This window comes from Schistocerca gregaria, chromosome 1, assembly GCF_023897955.1.
Source record: "Schistocerca gregaria isolate iqSchGreg1 chromosome 1, iqSchGreg1.2, whole genome shotgun sequence".
Classification (NCBI taxonomy): Eukaryota; Metazoa; Arthropoda; class Insecta; order Orthoptera; family Acrididae; genus Schistocerca; species Schistocerca gregaria.
In genome coordinates, this window is record NC_064920.1 from 261,833,504 (window position 1) to 261,856,354 (window position 22,851).

General features: G+C 41.1%; 1 protein-coding gene across 1 annotated transcript in view; it reads left to right on the forward strand.

The window, feature by feature from the left end:
* LOC126339781 (inter-alpha-trypsin inhibitor heavy chain H4-like) overlaps positions 1-22,851 on the forward strand; it is a 196,220-nt gene that overhangs the window by 60,620 nt on the left and 112,749 nt on the right. The window contains exons 2-4 of the mRNA XM_050001661.1: positions 1,061-1,227; positions 6,591-6,701; positions 14,572-14,710. Of these exons, the coding sequence (XP_049857618.1) occupies positions 1,061-1,227; positions 6,591-6,701; positions 14,572-14,710 (417 nt within the window). The remainder of the gene's footprint in view (positions 1-1,060; positions 1,228-6,590; positions 6,702-14,571; positions 14,711-22,851) is intronic.

Genomic DNA, 22,851 nt, shown 5'->3' on the forward strand with positions numbered 1-22,851 from the left:
CCAAACCTTTTTGTGTAGAATTTATCGAGAAGTATTAACTGTAATTACGGTTACCTTCTAAAATGAACCTTTTTGTGCATAATTTAAAAAAATAACAGAAGAAATTTACTTGTGGTGGGGGCAAAAGATAGTCTGATCTTCCATAAGGGCGGGGGAGGGTGGGAGGAAGAAGCTTTTATGTTTCTTACTACTGTACTCATATGAGTATTTTTACGAAGTTTCAGTACTTTATAAGCTATCTCCCACATTTGCTGTTTTTTGACTAATTTGCGTGCGGAATTTGGACATCCCCCGGTAACCTCGTCAGGAAATTTCGGTAGTACGCACCTGCGAGGATACACCCCTTGAGAGGACTTCGTGGCAATCCTCCCATCCCCCCCCCCCTCCCAAAAAAAAGAACACAGCATTACTTTCGCCTTGTCACTCGGTGACAAGCAGCACTCAAGCACTGCAGTGAGTCGGCGGCTAAACACGTCATCTGGATAGTTCTAACAGAGCTGCATGTCTACACCTCTCTTCGTTTCGCGGGCCTTTTGAATAGCCTTCTATATTCGCGGAACTCAGCAGCTGGCGAAGTTCGTCCTGTTCAAAATTCCATGCGAGAAGTTGAAATCTGACACCTGACTTTTCCCGGTATCACCTCGATTGTGATACGCTGGACTTCCAGCACCACTGTCTCCACTTCTCCAGCGACTATCTGGTCGACACAGAGAGACGGTTTACCACTTCGTTGTCGTCATTTATCAACATGCTTTATAAACTATACATTGCTGACGTATAGCTTTACCAAAGCAGCACTGATTATTGCAGCATTTTCGGATGCAGCTGCTTCACTTTAACAACGGACAGCGCTATTATGTTTTGGTTTATCTACGGTGTGCTACCATATTGTGACATAGAGATTTCAATGTGTACCTGGTTAGCAGACTTGGACCTGCAGACAAATTAGTTATGTAAATTTGCTCTTTCAGTGTGATAATAAAGCCTTCTGACTACCCTTCGTAACATAAGAAGCACCAGATTGCAGAAGTTAATCGTTACTTTTGTCTTTGTTTTCCAGGGGTTTCGTCGACCCGATGTTTACAGCGTACGCGTCTTCTCCGAGGTTCGCAACCGGTACGCCAAGACGCTGATGACCACCAGAGTGGCCAACCCAGCGCGGCGCCCTCAAGAGATAACCTTTGACGCCGTTCTGCCAGACAAGGCATTCATCTCTGGCTTCGTCATGTGAGTCCACTGAAGCAGCAAAAGATGCCAACGCCGCTCGCTTCTGCGCCTTGGATGGTCCCCGTCGTTTTTGCTACATACTGCGTGTAAAGAGAAGAACGGATGATTACTTCTTTTCGGTTCTTTATTCTTGTTGTTTTCTGTAGTAAAGGTAGAAACTGAACAAAGACTGAAAAATGTTGGCTTTCTCAGTTTCAAGATACATAGAATCAAACTCTGCTCAAAAATCATATTGTAACCGGAGATCGAACCACTATTTGAGCATTACGAATAGCGTTAAGGGGTGAAAACTGAGGTTCAACCACACTATGTTTTGTGTTAATTTGCCTGTTTTCAAGGATTAGATGCAAATAAAGGCATATTACGCTGACACTGGCAGGATATCAGCTACTTTCTATTTTTATAGTACGAGGGTAATCCCAAATCTAAGGTCTATTTTTTTAGTACATAGACCTGTTTATTTCTAAAATGGTTTACGTCAGTTTACAGCTTCAATACATATATAGCTATTTTTCGACATAATCGCCATTTATGTCGATGCGTTTTTGTAGACGCTGTGGCAGTTTTTGTATGCCGATGTCATACCAACTCGCTGCCATGCTGTTCAGAAAGTTTTGAACCTCTTCTTTCACCTCGTCGTCGGAGCTGAATAGCTGGGACCACAATTAATGCTGATAGGTACTGTGGGACTCAGCAAATACTCAAACGGGCAATTCAGAACCGGAGAAGTGGAATGTTGAGCAAGGGCGTACACATTCTCCATGACAACGCTCGCCCACACATCGCTCGGCAAACCGTTGCTCTCCTGCAACAGTTTCAGTGGAACATAATCACCCACCCACTCTATAGTCCTGACTTGGCGCCCTGTTACCATCACCTGTTACCTAGGTTAAAAGAACATTTGGCCGGAAAGCGATTCAGCTCCAACGACGAGGTGAAAGAAGAGTTTCATAACTTTCTGAACAGCATGGTGGCGAGCTGGTATGACATAGGAATACAAAAACTGCCACAGCGCCTAAAAAATGCATCGACAGAAATGGCGATTTTGTGGAAAAATAGCTAAATGTTCAAGCTGTAAACTGATGTAAACCATTGTACAAATAGACGTGTCTATGTACTTTTAAAAAAAATAGGAGACCTTACTTTTGGGATTACCCTCGTATATTATGAATCAACGGTTGTTAAATTGCATCTGTTGTAAACGAGACTAAACAAACACCCAAAAATACCAGTTATTCAGAACTGAAATACCGGTATCTTTTTTAACAAGTCGGTTTTCCCGTCCCTAGTCCGGCAGTGGAAAACAGTTCCTCTCCTCACGCACTTCTCCAAGATGCTGCGATACTAGCCATATGAAAATACTGCCTTATAAGTAGACTCCAGTGTTAACCTTGTTCTGCTGTTTTTCTTTGTTCACCATTTGTAAACTGACTTTTCGATTTACTTCTTTATTCAAGCACCAGTGTGAATAGGGAAAATTTTAGTAAAACGAACATACACACGTGACATTCGTGTTGTAAACAAGAAAATAACGAGAAAGCCCTACGAGTCGGCGAAGTTTTAAATGCATAAAGCGAAACGCGTGTCATGACGAAAAAAATACTTTCAGTGTTGTATGCACAGAGCCAATATTAATAAACTGTTTAAACTTTAGCTGTACATACCGTGGACACACAAATGAACAATGTGACCATTGTTGTTGTGAAAGCTTCAGTATGCTGAGAATAAGAGGCGAATTATAATACTTACAGCACTCGAATCTCGTCAGTTCGCAGTCGCAATTTTGACGCCATTGTATTCTTGAAAATGTATTTGCATGGAACAATGGAGGAGGGGAAGGAGGAGGAGATTAGGGTTTGACGTCACGTCGACAACGAGGTCATTAGAGACGGAGCACATGCTCAGATTAGGAAAGAATCCGGGAGGAATTTGACCGTGCCCTTTCAAGGGAACCATACCGGCAGTGGCCTGAAGCGATCTAGTGAAATTAAGGAAAACCTAAATCAAGACTACAGACGCGAGGTTGAACAGACGTCCTTTGGAATGCGAGTCCAGTGTGCTGACCACTGTACCATATCTATAGGTTTTTAGAACAGTGCATACTTTTCAGCTACAAAGTGAGTCACAAAACACACCCGACTAGCTACGCATTCCTGCGGTGCACATTCTTCTCAGGTGCTGACATTACATCGAATTATATGCACAAACGCATCACCATCCCCCGGCCCACTGCAACAACATCGTCTTAGACTGGCCAAAACCGTGCAATTTATCGCTTGGACCACAGCATAACAGTCGACCTAGCACATTTTATGCATGGGACAAGTCTAATTTTAGTGTATTTTATCAAGGAAAAGTTACCACAGTGCACGTAAGGTGTCGATTGACAGAGGTCTGTACGACTGTGGAAATCCGCAGATACGTTTGTCGTATATCTGTAGTAATATTCAAATGGTTCAAATGGCTCTGAGCACTATGGGACTTAACTTCTGCGGTCATCAGTTCCCTAGAACTTAGAACTACTTAAACCTAACTAACCTAAGGACATCACACACATCGAACCTGCCACCGTAGCGGTCGCGCGGTTCCAGACTGAAGCGCCTAGAATCGCTCGGCCACCCCCGGCCGGTAGTAATATTCATTTTGCGGATACAACCGTGAACCACTGCAGACATCCTTGGGTCCACCAGTAGATGTCTGTAACATTAATTACGTTGTGGTTTAAAGTTACAAACTAGTCAGTACTACGATTTCCGTGTATTTTTATCGCTAAAGTCCTTATTAATACCGACAGGAACGCATTGTAGCTCATTGGCCTGAATGAGAAATGCGCGGAGGTGGCAGCTGCATTGTTGACATTTAGAAAGGCTAAAGATGGCGACGCGGCGATTTACTGATTTTCTACAAAGCTCCATTTACATCCTACTTCTACCGTGTTTTGTTTAAACTAACAGTGAACACTTATGTAACTATCAACAGCTGCCACAAAACTATATTAAGGCTGTTCTAAGACACTCCATCCATTTTAATAATAAAAACGTGATCCAAGTAAGGTGTATTCTTTTTATTATCTATGCGATCGGCCAATTTCAACACCTGGTTCATTTTTAAACACGTATCTCAAGCTTTCAGTTTTATTTTAAATTGTAATACATCACAGGTTCATGTGGACAGGAGTACGTCGTACTTCTGTGCATATGTCACACATTGGGGTATTTGCTTATTGGTATGCCCCTATTTGTGTATGAAGTACAATGTAACTTTCGACATAGCATCATTCATGTTATTAATTTTTCTCTTAGATAGTTTTGCAAGTGCACAATATAACGCTTAGTACAAAGAGAGGATATCATTTTAACATTATTTAACCTGATGATTAATTAATGTTCATTTCAACGACTTGAAGAACATTTAATATTATGTGGTGACACCTGGTAACTGGAGTTCTTTTGACTTGCCAATGTTGATAGAAATATTGTACAGAAAACTTCACAATATCTGTCGAGATAGTCGCGATGGAAAATTGTAACTTAAGGAACGTATCAAGAACATGAGAGACCATTGAATTCAGGTCATGATTTGTCGCTACGTTCTTAGTCTTTGGAATTCGATTTATAAAGTCCGATTTCAGCTGACGAAACTTCAGTCCAAGCATTAACATACTGCCAGATCTCCAACCAACCGTTCAGACTAGAGGGCTTCACAAAACTTGTAACAACAGGCTTGTGGGTATGGACTAGAAACGTGCAGATGCGGATTGTATTTTTATTATCCGTGCCGACGTGTAGCGACTTAACACAGTCTGTGATGAGGATGGGAGCATTTAATCACACTACTGGCCATCAAAATTGCTGCACCAAGAAGAAATGCAGTTGATAAACTGGTATTCATTGGACAAATAGATTATACTAGAACTGACATTTTACGCAATTTGGGTGCATAGATCCTGAGAAATCAGTACCCAGAACAACCACCTCTGGCCGTAATAACGGCCTTGATACGCATGATCATTGAGTCAAACAGAGCTGGGATGGCGTGTACAGGTACAGCTGCCCATGTAGCTTCAACACGATACCACAGTTCATCAAGAGTAGTGACTGGCGTATTGCCACAAGCCAGTAGCTCGGCCACCTTTGACCAGACCTTTTCAATTGGTGAGAGATCTGGAGTATGTGCTGGCGCTAGCAGCAGTCGAACATTTCCTGTATCCAGAAAGGCCTGTACAGGACCTGCAACATGCTGTCGTGCATTATCCTGCGGTAATGTAGGGTTTCGCAGTGATCGAATGAAGGGTAGAGCCACGGGTCGTAACACATCTGAAATGTAACGTCCACTGTTCAAAGTGCCGTCAATGCGAACAAGAGGTGACCAAGGCGTGTAACCAATGTAACCAATGGCACCCCATAGCATCACGCTGGGGGATGCACCAGTATGGCGATGACGAATACAGGCTTCCAATGTGTGTTCACTGCGATGTCGCCAAACACGGATGCGACCATCATGATGCTGTAAGCAGAGTCTGTATTCATCCGAAAAACGACGTTTTGCCATTCATGCACCCAGGTTCGTCGTTGAGTACACCATCGCATGCGCTCCTGTCTGTGATGCAGCGTCAAGGGTAACCGTAGCAATGGTCTGCGAGCTGATAGCCCATGCTGCTGCAAACGTCGTCAAACTGTTCGTGGAGATGGTAGTTGTCTTGCAAACGTCCCCATCTGTTGACTCAGGGATCAAGACGTGGCTGCAAGATCCGTTACAGCCATGCAGATAAGATGCCTGTCTTCGCGACTGCTAGCGATACGAGGCCCTTGGGATCCAACACGCCGTTCCGTATTACCCTCCTGAACTCACCGATTCCATATTCTGCTAACAGTCATTGGATCTCGACCAACGCGAACAGCAGTATCGCGATACGATAAACCGCAATCGCGATAGACTAGAATCTGACCATTATCAAAGTCGGAAACGTGATGAAACGCATTCCTCCTCATGAGACGAGGCATCACAACAACGCTTCACCAGACAACGCCGGTCAACTGCTGTTTGTGTATGAGAAATCTGTTGGAAACTTTTCTCATGTCAGCACGTCGTGTGTGTCACCATCGTCGCCAACCTTGTGTGAATGCTCTGAAAAGCTAATCATTTGCATATCACAGCATCTTCTTGCTGTCGGTTAAATTTCGCGTCTGTAGCACGTCATCATAGTGGTGCAGGAATTTTAATGGCCAGTAGTGTACATTACCGATTAAAGGCGAAGCAATTCTGCGAAGTAATGATCCAACTATCACTATGTTCGTCTATAATCTTACTAACTTTCAATACATTGCATGGTATTAATAGTTGTGACGCCAGTGTTGTTTCAGTGAGATGGACGGTAAAGCGTACCACGCGTACGTGAAGGGCAAAGAGGAGGCACGCAGAGAATACCATGAGGCGGTGGCGAGGGGTCGCGGAGCAGCGCACGTGGCCGTCAGGTAAGTCCCTGGTCCACGTGGTACCTAAGACCAGCAGTTGTCAGCCTGTAATACAGTCTGTTGTTGAATATAAATGCAGAAAGCTGTGTCTAGTCACTTTTTAAGTGTTTATTTTATTCCCATAAACCAGTTTTCGAGCCTTCTCAGGTTCATCATCAGATGGGGCATGCAGCACATGCTTTACATCTTTAATTTCATAGCGCGGTGGTATGCCTCTGTGGTAATAAGATAGGAAACACTCTAGGGTATTGTCACGAATGGTAATTATACGTCAAGTTGTGCTGAGAAATGAATTCCATTATTTACTGTACGAGGATGGTCAACATTGTTATGAGTATTCATCTGACACCTTTCATTTTAACTGCCTGTTGACTACGTATTGGTCACCATAAATGCGTTGTACAACTCTCGTATATTACAAAGATCTCCTCTATAAAAGGTAACATATCTCTCTCAGAAACGATCTCTGGTTTCTGTGTCCATAGTATAATTGATCTGTGGGCAAATATATTGATCTAAAACGCTGTTAATACTTGGCGGGCTTATCGTGGCACCCAGTATTTGTAGTGACAAATGACTATTCTGTCTCCAATAAGCAATTAAAATGGAGGCTTAATTATTTATTTCAAATTTCTGCTACCGGTAACAATTTTTATGCTTAATCTAACAAAATGCAACGCGTTTTGAACATGTTCTGTTCATCTTCAGGCATTTACACATACATACATATATACAGAGAAATTTTACTTAAAATGAACAATCTTAAACTAGATTAACCTAGAACTCTTTGTCCATTGTTTATTACTGTAGCTGCTGGTGTGGCATTTAGGGGGAAGGAGAGGGGCAGTGTATGGCTATAAATCGAAATCAGTGATGACTTCTGGTTTTCTTCCTTGTGGTTGACTAAGTATATCACAGCCTGTATAGGATGCAGCAAGATTTGCATCAGTTATGTGTTACGAAAATAGTGTGAAAGGCTTTTATATGACAGTTGATCACTTACAATTTCATCATATTTCTGCTTCACTTACATCACTCGTCTAATGGCGGAGCTGTTGATTGACATTACACTATTGCACATTATATTTGGTTACTGATTGCCAACGTAATCCACTGCACAAATTGCTTCGATGTTACACACACAACACAAGATGGCGGACTGTAGCATTAGAGTCTGTATCGATTATCGAGGTTTTGTGCAGATATTCTTGGTAGTGACAGATTTTTCGTCAGTTATTTACATTGACATATCTTGATTCGAGTTAGAACCGGCTTAAGACTGTTGAAGAATTTTGAGTTTTTGAATTCGTTTATTTTGTTAAGAATGTTCTCTATGCTTTGTGTTGTGTATGAAATTTTCATTTCTTCCATGATATCCATTCTTTTACATTTTCCTATTTTGTGTAAAATTTCGAGGTTGTCTTCGATTTTCAAAGGGTGGCCTGTTTCTTTAACTTGAGTTGCTACTGCTGATTTGTTACATTTATCAAGCCTGTAGCAGTATAAATGATCTTTGAATCGAATTCTGAAATCTCTGCCTGTTTGGCCGATATAATACTTATATTATTGGCTGCAGGTAATTTTGTAAATTCCAGATGCATCAAGACTTGTATCTGGTGGTTTTATATTGTGAATAAGATTCCTACTTAGGTTGTTGTTGGTGCTGAAGCTGATTTTTACTTGTGTGTTTTTGAATAGTCTTGCTAATTGTCAGATACTATTTCGAGATATGGTATTTTTATATTTTTGACTGCTGGGGCACTGTCAGTTGTGAGTGTGGTTTGATGTTGTTTGTTCAGATTATTTTTTATTTGTTGTGACATGGTATTAATTAGAGAAGGGTCATATCCATTGTTTATTGCAGTATATGTTATGGTTCCTATTTCTTTTTGGAGTTCTGTATGTTGAAGTGGAAATTTGTGTGCTCTATACAGCATTGATCTATAAGCAGCTTTTTTGTGGGGGAAGGGATGTGTTGAGGAGTTTGGTATAGTGGTGTCAATTCCAGTAGGTTTTCTGTAAACGTTGAAAGCTACCTTTTGGTTCTGCTTTGATATTTTTATGTCATTGAAAAGGTATGGCGTTGTCTTCTTCTGTTCAAGGGTGAATTGAAAATTTTCATGCAGCTATTGAATTTGTTAAAATGGTTTGTCACTTCATCCTCTGTGCCATCAAATAGAATGAGGGTGTCATCTACATATCCCTTATTGAATTTAACTTTGCTAGTGATGTTATCATTTAGTAGTAGAATTTTCTTTTCTTTATGGTTGATAAATATTTCAGCTTCCCATTGCTAGTCTTTGGTCGTAAATTTTATTGTTAAAAGAGAAGTAATTATATGAGAGCGCTAGATTATGTTCATCTACAAGTTCAATGATTTCTGGTATGCTCATTGTCTTGTTTCTCAATAGGCTCACTCTTTTTATCTCAATTATTTCATATACAGGTATACTGCTGTAAAGGTTAACAATATCTAGGGATAGAAGCAAGGCTTGAGGTAGTACTGTCAAATCTTTCAAACTGTTAATAAGTTCATAGCTGTTCTTTATGGAATATCATTTTTCAAATGTGTATTTTCCTACAAGTATGTCATTCAGTTCTCTCATTAATTTGTAGGCTGGGTCATTAATTGAGTTCACAATAGGCCTGATATGTGTGTTGGTTTTATGGACTTTTTGGTTGTGCTCTGAGTCTGGGGGCTGTTGGGTTCATCACAATTAGGTCTCATACTTCATTCTTAGCGAAAAGGAAGTTACTGTTGTTGAGGTATTTTCTTATTTTAGCCTGAAACTTTGGTGTGGGGTCAACTTGGACTTCCAGTATGTGGTTGTTTGCAAAGAATTCTAGTGTTTTGTGTATATAATCATCCTTAAGCGTAATAACTGTTGTGCAACCTTTATCAGATTTTATTGCCAAGGCATTATGGTTTTGTACTTTCTTATTGATTGACTGGAGTACGTTTATTTCAAAGTTGTTTGTTTTTGTTGCTTTTGTGGTTATGTGTTTCTGTACTGTGGCCTAGTACTGTTTGTTCAGTGTCATTAAGTTTTGCAAAGTCACTGGCTATCTTTAATGAGCGTATGATGTCTTTTATATTTTTGTGATTGATGCTTGGATTTATCTTAAGCTTCAAACCCTTATTTAGTAGTGTCATTTCTGTCTGACTGAATTCAATGTTAGTTGAAAAATTGTGGGGGGTTGCTATTCTTATTTACGTATTTATCCATAGGCAGCTTGTTTCTCTTTCACAAACTGTCAAGCTTCTTTTGATGAGTGCTGTTTATTTTATTATATGTGTTTTTATTATATTTCCAAGGATATCATGGAGTAATGGGATCTGTGCTGGATGTGCTAATAATATTAATTCCAGATAGGTGCTGTAAGCTAATCGGTTGAGGTCTTGTTTCTTTTTATATAACCATTTTATTTCATATCTTAGCCAGAAATTCTCACCTCTAGTTTTATCAAGTTCTGTTAAGATAGATTTACAGTTAGTCTTAATATTCACATATTTAAGTACTATGTTTTCTTATGGACAGGTTTTGTTGTATTTTATATCAAGACATGTTTTAAGTAACTTTAATCTAATATTTCTGTATGTACGAAATACTTTCACAACTTGGCTGGTTGAATCATAATTATTTTCATCCGTAATGGCTATTTTCGTGCTCTGTGACTGTGTGGCATAACTATTTATTTAAAATTTCTGCTACCAGTCACGTTTTTATTTTATGCTTAATCTAACATAATACGACGCGTATCGAACATGTTCTTCAATCTGTCTGTATCCTATACAGGCTACGATATACATAGTCAACCACAAGGAAGAAAACAAGCAGAAGACATCACTGATTTCAATTTCTAGCCATACTCTGCCCCATCCTTTCCCCCGAATGCCACACCAGCAGCTACAGTAAAAAAGCAATAGACAAAGAGTTCTAGATTAATCTAGTTTAAGACTGTTCATTTTAACTAACATTTCTCTATATGTATGTATGTATGTATAAACGCCTGAAGATGAACAGAACATGTTCGAAACGCGTTGCATTGTGTTAGATTAAGTATAAAATAGAAAGTGACTGGTAGCAGAAACTTGAAATAAATAATTATGCCACACAGTCATGGTGCACAAACATAGCCATTATGGCTGAAAATAAAAATGGAGGCTGACATATGGACACTAAATACATTGCCGCTAACACTGTCCCCCTTAATAACGGAATCCATTTTTCTCACATCACAGTTACTCATAGCTATAGACTAATCTGCTTCCTATCTTCTTGTCACGTAGCCAGTTTTCAGCACGAAACTAAAAAAAAAAAAAAAAAAAAAAAATGTAATTTACGTTTGCCTACTGTAACGATGAGCCTGAAAGTGCTCGAAAACTATGGTGATACAGAATTATTTTGGAACAGCCTAGTCGCAGGGGTTCTTTATTTATACATAATTTCTACACAGTCACCTGATCTAAACTGTACATAGTCTATAAGCTTAAATAGGCTTAAACAAATAGCTGATAAATGGTAAAACTGGACAAATAGCAATACTGAGAGCTATGTATACTACCAGTATACATTCAGGCTAAAGACCTAGTCCCAAACAATAAGCATAGTGGATGACAGAATATCGTCGAAAACTCTATGATGCAACTACAGCGGTAGTTGGACTCTTACTGCGAAGCAGACAAGCGAAACATACACGGAACTTGTCAACGATTTTTGTCATTATGTGCTTGATTGGAGAACATACTTATAAGTAACAAATGCTTTTAAAAGAAGAGTCGGCTATTCAAACCATTTCCAGAACGCAAATTCAAAGTTTTACGAGCCTATTTAAAACCATACTAGAGCGCTACTAGCCAATCAGCGGCGTTAAAGGCAGTCAGCTAAGTTGTCATACTAGAAATTTGCCCGTACTCCTTTCTTAATTTTTTTTCTTTATGCTACATATTTCGCTAAACACTCGTATGATGATCTTTCAGTCATCCTGAACGGTTATAAAATGCTAATTGCTGCAGCTTCGCACCTATTCGTGCCTGAATACGTCGGGAAATAAGCGTTCATTTCATCAAGATCCGTTTTTATAACACGATTATACCTCTCCACGAATGTAATACTCAAAGTCAAAAGTCCCACACTCAAGAAATGAACTTGAGGGAGTAGATGCGTGATTGCATCGCCTTTCATGACAATCTCCTAGTCGAGATGGTTTGCTATTACATTCTTTCGATCCGTTATGAAGTGTCAAGCGTGTATCTGTGACATGTAGATGACTGTGACGACTGTGTGAACTGTGCTGTACTGAAGTTAGAATGAACAGTCAAGATCCCAATACTATTCGTTTATTATCTAATTTCGGCATGTGTAAATTCCATCTTCAGAATTTTTGGCCCTGCTAGGGTAGGAATAGCACAGTCACAAACAGTATTCCTTGTGTTACATGTGGCTTTAAAATAAGATACAAAAAAGGTCTAATGAAAATTACAGACAGTACATACAGTATATGGAGTGATAAAAATAGAGAAGGCCACAGCGTTTACCCCTATGGCCTGTGCTTGCGGCTCTCGGCTATTCCGTGATAATATGATCATACACTGACTCTGGCTGTAGAGTTACGGCGCGCTGACTATGGCTCACGTCATCACCAGCCAATGTCGAACGTTTCACAAGAGCTGTATGGAATTTGCACAGTAAGTAGCCCGCATGCGAGTACATAAGATGTCAAACATTATCAAGCATAAGGCAAGTAGTCAAACAAAATAAAATAAGCAAACTTATAAAATAACAAAAGAAGCAATGTAATCTACTGACATTGGTGTGAAACATAAACACATCGTTCTTACCAATGTTTTGTCGACACGAATAAAATGAAAGAGTGGTAATTATATGCATGTAGATATGGCCGGTATTACACTATCAAATTTCTTTGCCAAAGATTTGAGCAAAGATTTGATCAAATTTTCGTCAAATATATTTGGCAAAGATCTTTGACGTGGCGCTAAAAAGGGGTATTACACTGCCATCAAATATTTCGTAGAAGTTCAAGATGGCTGACAACAATAACTTGCTATTAACTGCAGCAGTTGCTTGTACCACAATTGTACTGTGTGCCCATGTGGGAGAGTAGCGGCGGAAAGAAAGGAAACGTACCTGCGTGAAGCCGAGGGTTTTACGACAACACGATAAAAGCATTCAACAAAGCTTGTTACGTGAGCTTATAGTGGATGACGTCAAGTCGTGCATCAATTATTTACGAATGGATGAGCATACATTTCAGTATGTGCTCAGTGAAGTGTTTCCTCATATCACAAAGCACAAAACTCACTTAAGAACTGCTATATCTGCATCTGCAGAAGACAGGCTCACTGTAACTCTCCCATTCCTTGCTACAGGAGAGGGTTAGGTTAGGTTAGGTTAGGTTAGGTCAGGTGAGGTCAGGTCTCCAATCTTCTTAATGTATTTTTGTATTCAGGGTGCCTCACGTTGTAAAGCGCCTCATCAGCTTCATATATCTCTATTAATTTTTTAGTTGTCGGTATACACAAATTGTGTTTACCAGCAATGTTTATAAAAACACTACAGACGACAGAAGGCTGCAGCGATGCTAGCACTCCACGTGGTAACATGTCACATTTCAGTGAACAGAACACAAGCGACTTCTTTGATCAAATCTACAGCGAGGCCCGAGATTTGATCAAATATTGGACGACATTTGACAAAATTCCCTATTACACCATCAAATATCTTTGACAAAGTTGTTTGACAAAGGAATTTGATAGTGTCATACCGGCCCATGACATAAAGAGTTAATGAAAGGTAAAATTACATTTAAAAAAACATAACCATCAAAATATATACACGCCATTGTGTGTTTACAAGGCAGTGCTCTCTTGTAAGAATTTAAAATCGACGCCGTTTCCTAGACGACATGAAGGTTAAGATGGGCGCCGTGATAAAAGTGTGCACTGAAAAAGACGCCGTGCCCATGGTAACGTAACGGCCGAAGTGGCAGTCGAGAAACCAAAGAAGTACGCTATGGGACGCCGACTACGATCGAGGTATCGATTCAGACCGTATTGGCTTTGTGTTGTTATGGATGAAGGTCGTGTGCCGGCACATAGCCGACTCTTCTCGAAAAGCACAAGGGGACCACCAAGCTTAGTGCCCCCATCCGACGGACGGATCATTTAGAGCAGTATCACAGGACCTGGCTCCGTGACTCACTGCGGAGAGGTATGGAATTTTATCAAAGCCATTGGCGCGAGGACAGGTAATTAGGAACTCAACGCGACCAGCCCTCTCCAGCGTGGTCTCAAGGCGAAGAGAAAACTGTCAAACCACATGGCGGATAGTACTAGGAATAGAGGTAGTCTGCACTGTCTATAAATTAACCTTACTTTCGCACACAGAGATGCAAACTAGGCAGCCAAAATGTATTTCGTCACCTTCCCTGTGCATTAAAAGTGTTGACAAATAATGAAATCTTTTAAGAACAAACTGTAACCATCTCTGCATGATAACGACTACTTTTCAGTTAGTTTTCTGATTAGGCAGTATCTATGTGGTTGAGGTACTTCAATTAAATTGTGTCGTAGATTAAGATAAGATCAAGAAGAAGAGTTTTGTAAATGGCAAAGTTGTAGTCATGTTTCCACAGAGGAAATCCATCTTAATTGTGAACCTACCGACACTTTCTACACCACAGCAATATGTCACGATTATTATCTATGGAACACGTAAAAAAACAATACAGGATTAAAACTGCCTAACAAATAACTCTGTAATAGTGCATGGAGAAAGTTGTGTGATTTAGTCTACATTCACACATAAACTTTTCTGAAGGATAATCTGAAAGTTACTTCCCATTGCAGCGCGCGAGACTCTAACGTGGTGCAAGTGTCTGTGAATGTGGAGGCCCAAACAAAGGTGACCTTTAACCTGACGTACGAGCAGCTGTTGGAGCGGGAAGTGGGCGCCTATCACCTGCGCATCAATCTCAATCCTGGACAGGTGCGCAGCCCTTTTCAGTCACGTCTGTGATTTTTATGCATCTGATCCCTCTACTCCGATTCTACATTGTTTTCTTGCTTTGTTTATTTATTGATTTACTTAAGATGGCAAGATTAGGTTATGGAGATCCTCATAAATTTATCCGCTGGGGAAGAGTGTAGAGGAGAAGGCAGAACACACTAAAAGTGCCAACAAACTTAAATTAGGCAGCAACAGGTAAGGCTATGGTACTGACTCACCGAATGCTACAGCTGGCTAGACAAGAAGTGTAGCGGAGTCACGGAAAATATTATTGTAATATGTGAGAATTCTGTAACGAATAAAAGCTCTCCGGCGTTCAGGCAATAGAAAATGTTTCCTCTTTCTTCCTTGTGGACGACAGTACGCTATGTGATCAAAAGTATACGAACACCCTCCCCCCCCCCCCCGCGCTTTATAATGCGGAATTGACTACTAGATATAACGAAAGCGGACCTGCCATTAAAAAACTAGGCGATGATTATAATGTTGTCAGTAAACGGCCCATTGCAGGAAGCATTGCAGATCGCAGAATCAAACAGTGGAACCCACAGCAGATGGCGGCAGCTCATACCGGTTACTTGTGCACGCTGAGGTGATGATGGGCAGAAGCAAAGGCGATGGCGACTGGGCAGCTAGGTGGCCCAAGGACTAAAAGCTCGCCCCCAAGGAAGGTGGCCCACTTTGGATGGAAATTAGACTTAGTGCAGGTAGCAGTTCTGCAGCTAGTTCAGGGAGCCTCTGGCGGCAGCAGCTCTATGAACTCCCATTTCTGGACGTTTAATGACGTAGACCTCCCCTCACAGGTAGCTACTGACGATGACTGATATTGCCTGCCTAAAATGGTTAGTATTCTTACAAACTTGGTCCACCATGGTTTACCCAAAGACAGTTCTTCTCTCTCGTAAGTCACAATACAACCTAGGCACAAGGCATGGCCATTGAGCAACCATGACATCATTCGCTTAGAGTGTCTTATGCAAAAACACCTAACAGGTCCCTGTACTGTTGATTCTTACATCATTTTGTTATGACATCTCCAGAGTCAGTCATGTGGTTGTTATGTTGGAAGAGGTCGAGTTGTGGTGCAACATGCCTCCATTCCATGGAAGATCTGGTCCATCAGGTCGAAGACCATTAGATCTCTGGAAAAGGTCTCGACAACACATAACTTGACAACTGTGCACCATGCATTTTCATTCTCCTGATACTAATCCAGCGTGGAACACAATGTTCAGTGGCTGGTTACTTAACTAAGTTTTGCTTCCTAAGGTTGACCTGATCAATTGGAAACTGGTTTTCAGGGAGTTTAGCTGAGTGGGTGGTTTTCAGTCTAAAATAGATACAGGCTGCACAAAGCAGAGTTGAGGCCACACCAGTGCCTGAAACTGAGACACTCACCATTACACCTCTGCAACGTCGATTACTACGATATTACTGCACGTGGTGGTGCTCTGCAGTAATGTGTTCGCTTTGAGTTACTTTAAGCTCGCCGAATGTGTAGAAAAAGATGAGTTCCGAGCACTCATTGAGACAGGTTAGGTTCTAGCTTGGGAGCACTTACGCTGGTTTATCTGGCTAGTACAACAAAGGTTCTATCACATTTAGAATGATGGTGCCAGTTGTGATAGCCTTGAAATGAAAACTTGGTCCTAAGATGTCACAAGCTGCATTGTTAACTAACAAACTTCTGCATTGCAGCTCCAGTCATATCTCTTCCCCACACTGACCTTGCTTTTAGCAACTCGCAACAGCCATTTGCATATAATGTACCTGATGTTGCAATGCTCTTTGAAAATATGATATGGAGTGCCAGGATATCCCGTGGACATCTTCTATTTCTGCTCTCTAAGGCTCCATAGGAATAATTGCATCTCGTATGCCTCTAAGACGGTATGAACCATGAGGGTCAGGAACATCTTTAAGACAAAGACAAAGACAGACATTATCCACTGATATGAGCACTCAATTTTTCATGTCTTTGCAAATTTACATTACTTCATTTGTTTGTATTTGTACATATTTCCCCAAGCCCTCCGATTTTATCAGGTTGGGATGAACTGTACTACGTTTGTACTAGCTACTGGAATCTCAACCAACACATAGAGTTGAGCACTGTCTATGTCGACTGCTACCGTTATGGGATGATAAAATAAGTGTAGGATATTGTTTATTCAGGCTGGCGATGGACTACAACCCAGCTGGTAGTTGCTTCTGGTCGTTCTGTAGGTTGTCTAAAAGTACTTCAGGAGGTAACAGTGTAGGGCTCAACTGCCCATGCACTTCATGGTCTATGACCTCCTGCAGCCCATTTACCACCACTCGAGATGCTGTCAGCTAGTGATCAGAAAAGTCTCGCTACTGCTACCCTAGTGTCAGGCATACCTAACCGTTTTCGTACAACATTCACATCATGATTCACCACACTAATGGCCGTTTTCACATGGCCTGCCAAGTCTACTGTCAGCTTTCACAGCACTCGAGTGTTGGTCAGTAAATTCCAAAATTCTCAAGTTCATAGTACGCCACTCAGTCACGGCTGTAGTACCATCCGTTGATTCTGTTACCTGTCCAAGAATATCATTCAGTCCCATATGTCGTTGGTATGTATGATCCCGAATATCATTTCTGATAACCTACCTGAACTTCCAAAAACTCTCTCTTACCTCCCTGCAACATACATGGTGCCAAATCGACCGCTGGCGCTAACTGTTCACACAGACTTCCATGGGAGAGACATAAGCCTTGATACTCTCCTTTCACGTTTTTCAACACTCCCCCCCCCTTCTTTTTAGCCATCAAGGGGCAGTTCCGAGAACACCACCGGCAGCCTCCGTACTTCGTTTCTCACTTTCCACACATGGTATGCCAATTTTAGCCCCAGAAGTGGCTGGTTAGCAATCCATCTGACCTGCCTCGTTGAAGAAGCACAGCAGTACCAGAACTATGATACGCACCATGGTCGTTCTTGTTGGTGACGCTACCAGAAGGAGGAAGCTGTTATGATGCTCCCTTTCCTTTCCAGCTGATCCACACCCATAAATACAGCATCATTCACATGGAAACAACTCCCATTGTGTCACCATACACCTTACTTATCAGTTAATTAAAACAGAATTAAAACAGAATTTGTACTAATCAAAGTGGACAAAGCTCCAGCTACCTGCGTTAACAAAACTTTATCCGAAGCAGAAAAAGATGAAAATTACATAAACAAGATACAATAATGAGCAATAATTCCCTTAATCCTACTCTTCCTACACACACGGCTATAACCGATGAAGACTCTAAACTAACATCTCAAGCAAAATTCCTATATGGTACATGAAAACATAATGTAAATCCCCTTCGCAGAGAATGCATTTGAAGTAAAACATGCTAGCCTACCACTTACTTCCGAAACTTGAATACTTATGGCATTTCTTGGTCAGCTTGTGTAAGTGTTCCAGGCTCCCTATTTTTCCTTTTATGCCCTCTATTCTTCTTAGGGAATAGTGGCTCTACCTGCGGCAACTAATCCAGTACGTCTTGAAGGACGACGAAGGATCTTCACCTGCATAACAGTTTTACTCGTATCCAATGTAACTGTCACCAGCGATGTCATTTCGAACACAGTTTGACTGGCTTGTCCTTTGCGAGGTATGAATCGGAAACAGCTTCCCTCAGTCGGAACAACGCCCCACTGAGTTCCACCGGTGCACTGCTGAATATCAGTTTTTGCACGATATTTTCACCAGAAATCCAACCCTAGAATCGCGAAGCACCGTTCATCTACATGGGACAAAACTTTCATACTCTCGCAACTGTTTTGCTCCAATATGAATACCTAACATCGCTGATGCAGCGATTCTGCATCATTATCCCCTACCCTTCTGACCCATATTGTGGAGGATTTATGCTCTCTATCGATTATTACGCCAATTAAACAGCACTCCACTCCTACATACATCTTTGTAGCGTCGACAGTTACTGGGATCAGCGTCCCGTTGGTGTTTCACAACTGATTACCTGTAATTCGTCTTCGCGCATTTTGCCTCTTACTTCCACAATTCTGCTCTTGGTGCCAAAGCACTCCACACTTTGTACAGTATCGTTCACGATATTGCCTCTGAATATGATACAAACTTCAAACGGATAACACCTTAAATCAGTGGAGAAAACATATCCTTTATTCCGTATTCTTGCTACTATGTCAGTCTCTTCACCCTAAATTTGAATCCCGCATTTCAATCTCCCTTTTATTACCGTCCTTGTTTCTTCGTTGTATAAACTGAACAGTGCGGGCGAAGGACTACACGCCAGTATTACATCCATTTTAATCCGTGCACTTCCATCTTGGTCTCCCCTTTTGGCTGTTGTACATATTGTAGACTACCCGTCTTTCTCTATGGCTTACCCCTATTTTTTTCAGAATTTCAAATCTCTTGCCCCATTTCACATTGTCGAATGCTTTTTCCAGGTCGACAAATCATACAAGTGTCTTCATTTTTCTTCAGTCTTGGTTCCATTATCCAACGCAACGTCAGAACTGCCTCTGTGGTGTCTTAACGTTCCCTAAAATCCGACTCATCGTCATCCAACAGAGTCTTAAGTTTCTTTTCCATTCCTCTGTATATTATTCTTGTCACCAACGTGGATGCGTGGGGCGTTTAGCTGATTGTGCGATAATTCTTGCACTTTTCGGCTCTTGAAATCTTCTGAATTATGTGGATGATGTTTTTCCAAATGTCTGATAGTATATCGTCACTTTCATACATTCTACACACCGAAAGTTCGATAGTGTATCGCCGCTTTCATGCACTCTACACAGCGGTGTAAATGGTCGTTTTGTTTCCACTTCGATGATTTTAAAAATTCAGATGGAATGTTATTTATCCCTTCCGCCTTACTCGGCCTTAAGTCGTCCGAAGCTCTGTTAAATTTTGATTCTAATAATGGATGCCCTATCTCTCTTATATCGACTCCTCTTTCTTCTACTGTTATGTCATCAGACAGAACTTCCCCTTCATAGAGGACTTCAGGATACTCTTTTCACCTATCCACTCTCTCCTCTACTTTTAACAGTGGAATTCCCATTGCACTCTTAATGTTATCACCCTTGATTTTAATTTCACCGAAGGTTACTTTGACTTTTCTGTATGAGTCCTTCCGACAATCATTTCTTTCTTCATTCCTTCACTTTTTTCATGCAGCCATTTCGTCTTAGTTTCCCTGCACTTCCTATTTATTATATTCCTAAGTGACTTATACTTCTAGGTTCGTGAATTTCCCTGAACATATTTGTATTTCTTTCGTCTATCACCTGAAGTATTTCTTCTATTGCCCATGGTTTCTACGCAGCTACCTTCTTTGTACCTACGTTACTCTTTCCACCTTCCGTGATTGCCCTTCTCAGAGATGTCCATGCCTTTTCAACTTAATCGCCACCTGAGCTATTCTTACCGCAGTATCTATAACCTCAGAGAACTTCATGCGTACCTCTTCATTCCGTAGCACTTATGTATTGACTCTTCCTGACTAATGTCTTCAACTTCAACCTACTCTTCATCACTACTACATTATGATCTGTGTCTATATTTGCTCCTGAGCACGCCTTACAATCCAGCATCTGATTTAGAAATCTCCTTGTGACCAACATTGAATCCAACTGAAATGTCCCCGTATCTCTTTGTCTGTTACAAGCATACCTCCTATTCTTGTGATTCTTGAACAGAGTATTCACTATTACTAGCTGATGTTTATGGGAAAACTTAATTAGTCTTTCTCCTCTCTCATTGCTAGTACCAAGCCCATACTCTCCCGTAACGCTTTCTTCTACTCCTTCCCCTAAAACCGCATTACAGCCTCCCATGACTACTAGATTGTCATTTCCCTTCACATTTGAATTACTCGTTCAATATCTTCGTGTACTTGCTCTAAATCTTCATATTCGGCTTGCGACGTCGCCATGTATACCTGCACTACTGTTGTCGGTGTTGGTTTGCTGTCGAGTCGGATGACAACACCCGTACCACTGAAGTGTTTACATTAACTTGCTCTCTACCCTAACTATCTATTCATAACTGATCTAACTCCAGTCATAACATTTTCTGCTGCTGTTGATGTTACCCTATACTCGTCTGACACGAAATCCTTGTATTCTTTCCATTTCACTTCACAGACCCCCACTGTAACTACTTTGACCCTTAGGATTTCCCTTTTCAGGTTTTCTAGCTTCCCTGTCACTTTCAAACTTCAGACATTCCACGCAGCCACTCGAAGTAACTTGTCCTTCCGCTAGTTATTCAATCTTTTTCTCATGGTCACCTCCCCTTCGCTGCCCCCTCGCGGAGATCGGCATGGAGGAATCTTTTGCCAGTGGAGAGATCGTCATAACAGTTTATCAATTACAAGCCACGTTTCCTGAGTATACAAGTTATGTGTTTTTAATGCACTGGTGTCTCTTGCCTTCTACGTCCTCATGCCTTTGATAATTGGTGTTTCTTCCGCGTTTAGGAGCAGTTTCCCATTGCAAGGGCAAGAGACTGCCCTAATTCTCTGTCCACTCCTGCACCCCCTTTGAGAAAGCCGTCGGCAGAATGAGGATGACATCTTATTCCGGAAGTTTTCGGCCGCGAAAGATCTTCACTTTCAGAGACTGGGAATGATAACTGTTCGTTATTCATGTCAACTCTTATTGGGTTTTCTTGCATCATGTAACTCATATGTTCCTAGTCATAAGCGCCAGCCTAACATTTCTTCCACCCGGTGCTTTCATTTAATTCTACGTTCATCTGTTACAATGTTTATCGATTCAAATTTAAACTCTTTTCTGGTATCTATATTTTTTACTTTATCTGAATTGGTGCATCGTTTCACAGCTCTTAGAAATCTTACTCCATATGCTTGAATTCTATTCCTCTATTGTTTGGAAAATGACAAAGGTCTCACTGACGTAGAGATGTACTGTACAGTTTCACTAAATTTCAATTTTAGTTTCCTTCCACGACCTATTGTTTAAAGTTCCACGCATATATTGGATTCATGCAAGTTTTTTATCTACCTCTTGGTCTTATGGAAAACTTAGTTGAATTGGAAGACAGTTAGCTTTCCATTTGTTCTGATATATTGTCATAAATTACAATTTTTAATCGCCAGTATTCACCTCCTTCAAATGTGGTGACTTCAGTCTTATGGGCAGAAATCTTCGTTTTAAGTTCTGTGCACAGTAAGCTCAGCTCGTTGATGGTGGTTTCCAACAGGTAATTAACTGGGAATCAGTCAATAAAGCAGTGCTCATTCGTGTTTCGAATAATATTTATAATCCATTGTGAACAACTGTATCTAGAACACCGGGCGAAAAGTTATACTTGCATTTAACCTCGTGATTTACGTCGAGTTTATCAGTTACATCTGAGCCCGTTTTACTTTTGGTGTTCTATTTCTTTATACAGGATGTCACAAAAAGGTACGGCCAAACTTTCAGGAAATATTCCTCACACACAAATAAAGAAGAGATGTTATGTGGACATGTGTCCGGAAATGCTTAATTTCCATGTTAGAGCTCATTTTAGTTTCGTCAGTATGTACTGTACTTCCTCGATTCACCACCAGTTGGCCCAATTGAAGGAAGGTAATGATGATTTCGGTGCTTGTGTTGACATGCTTCTCATTGCTCTACAGTACTAGCATCAAGCACATCAGTACGTAGCATCAACAGGTTAGTGTTCATCACGAACATGGTTTTGCAGTCAGTGCAATGTTTACAGATGCGGAGTTGGCAGATGCCCATTTGATGTATGGATTAACACGGGGCAATTGCCCTGGCGCGGTACGTTTGTATCGAGACAGATTTCCAGAACGAAGTGTCCCGACAGGAAGACGTTCGAAGCACTTGATCGGCGTCTTAGGGAGCACGAAACATTCCAGCGTATGACTCGCAACTGGGGAAGACCTAGAACGACGAGGGCACCTGCAATTGACGAGGCAATTCTTCGTGCAGTTGACGATAACCCTAATGTCAGTGTCAGAGAAGTTGCTGCTGTACAAGGTAACGTTGACCACGTCGCTGTATGGAGAGTGCTGCGGGAGAACCATTTGTTTCCGTACCATGTACAGCGTGTGCAGGCACTATCAGAAGCTGA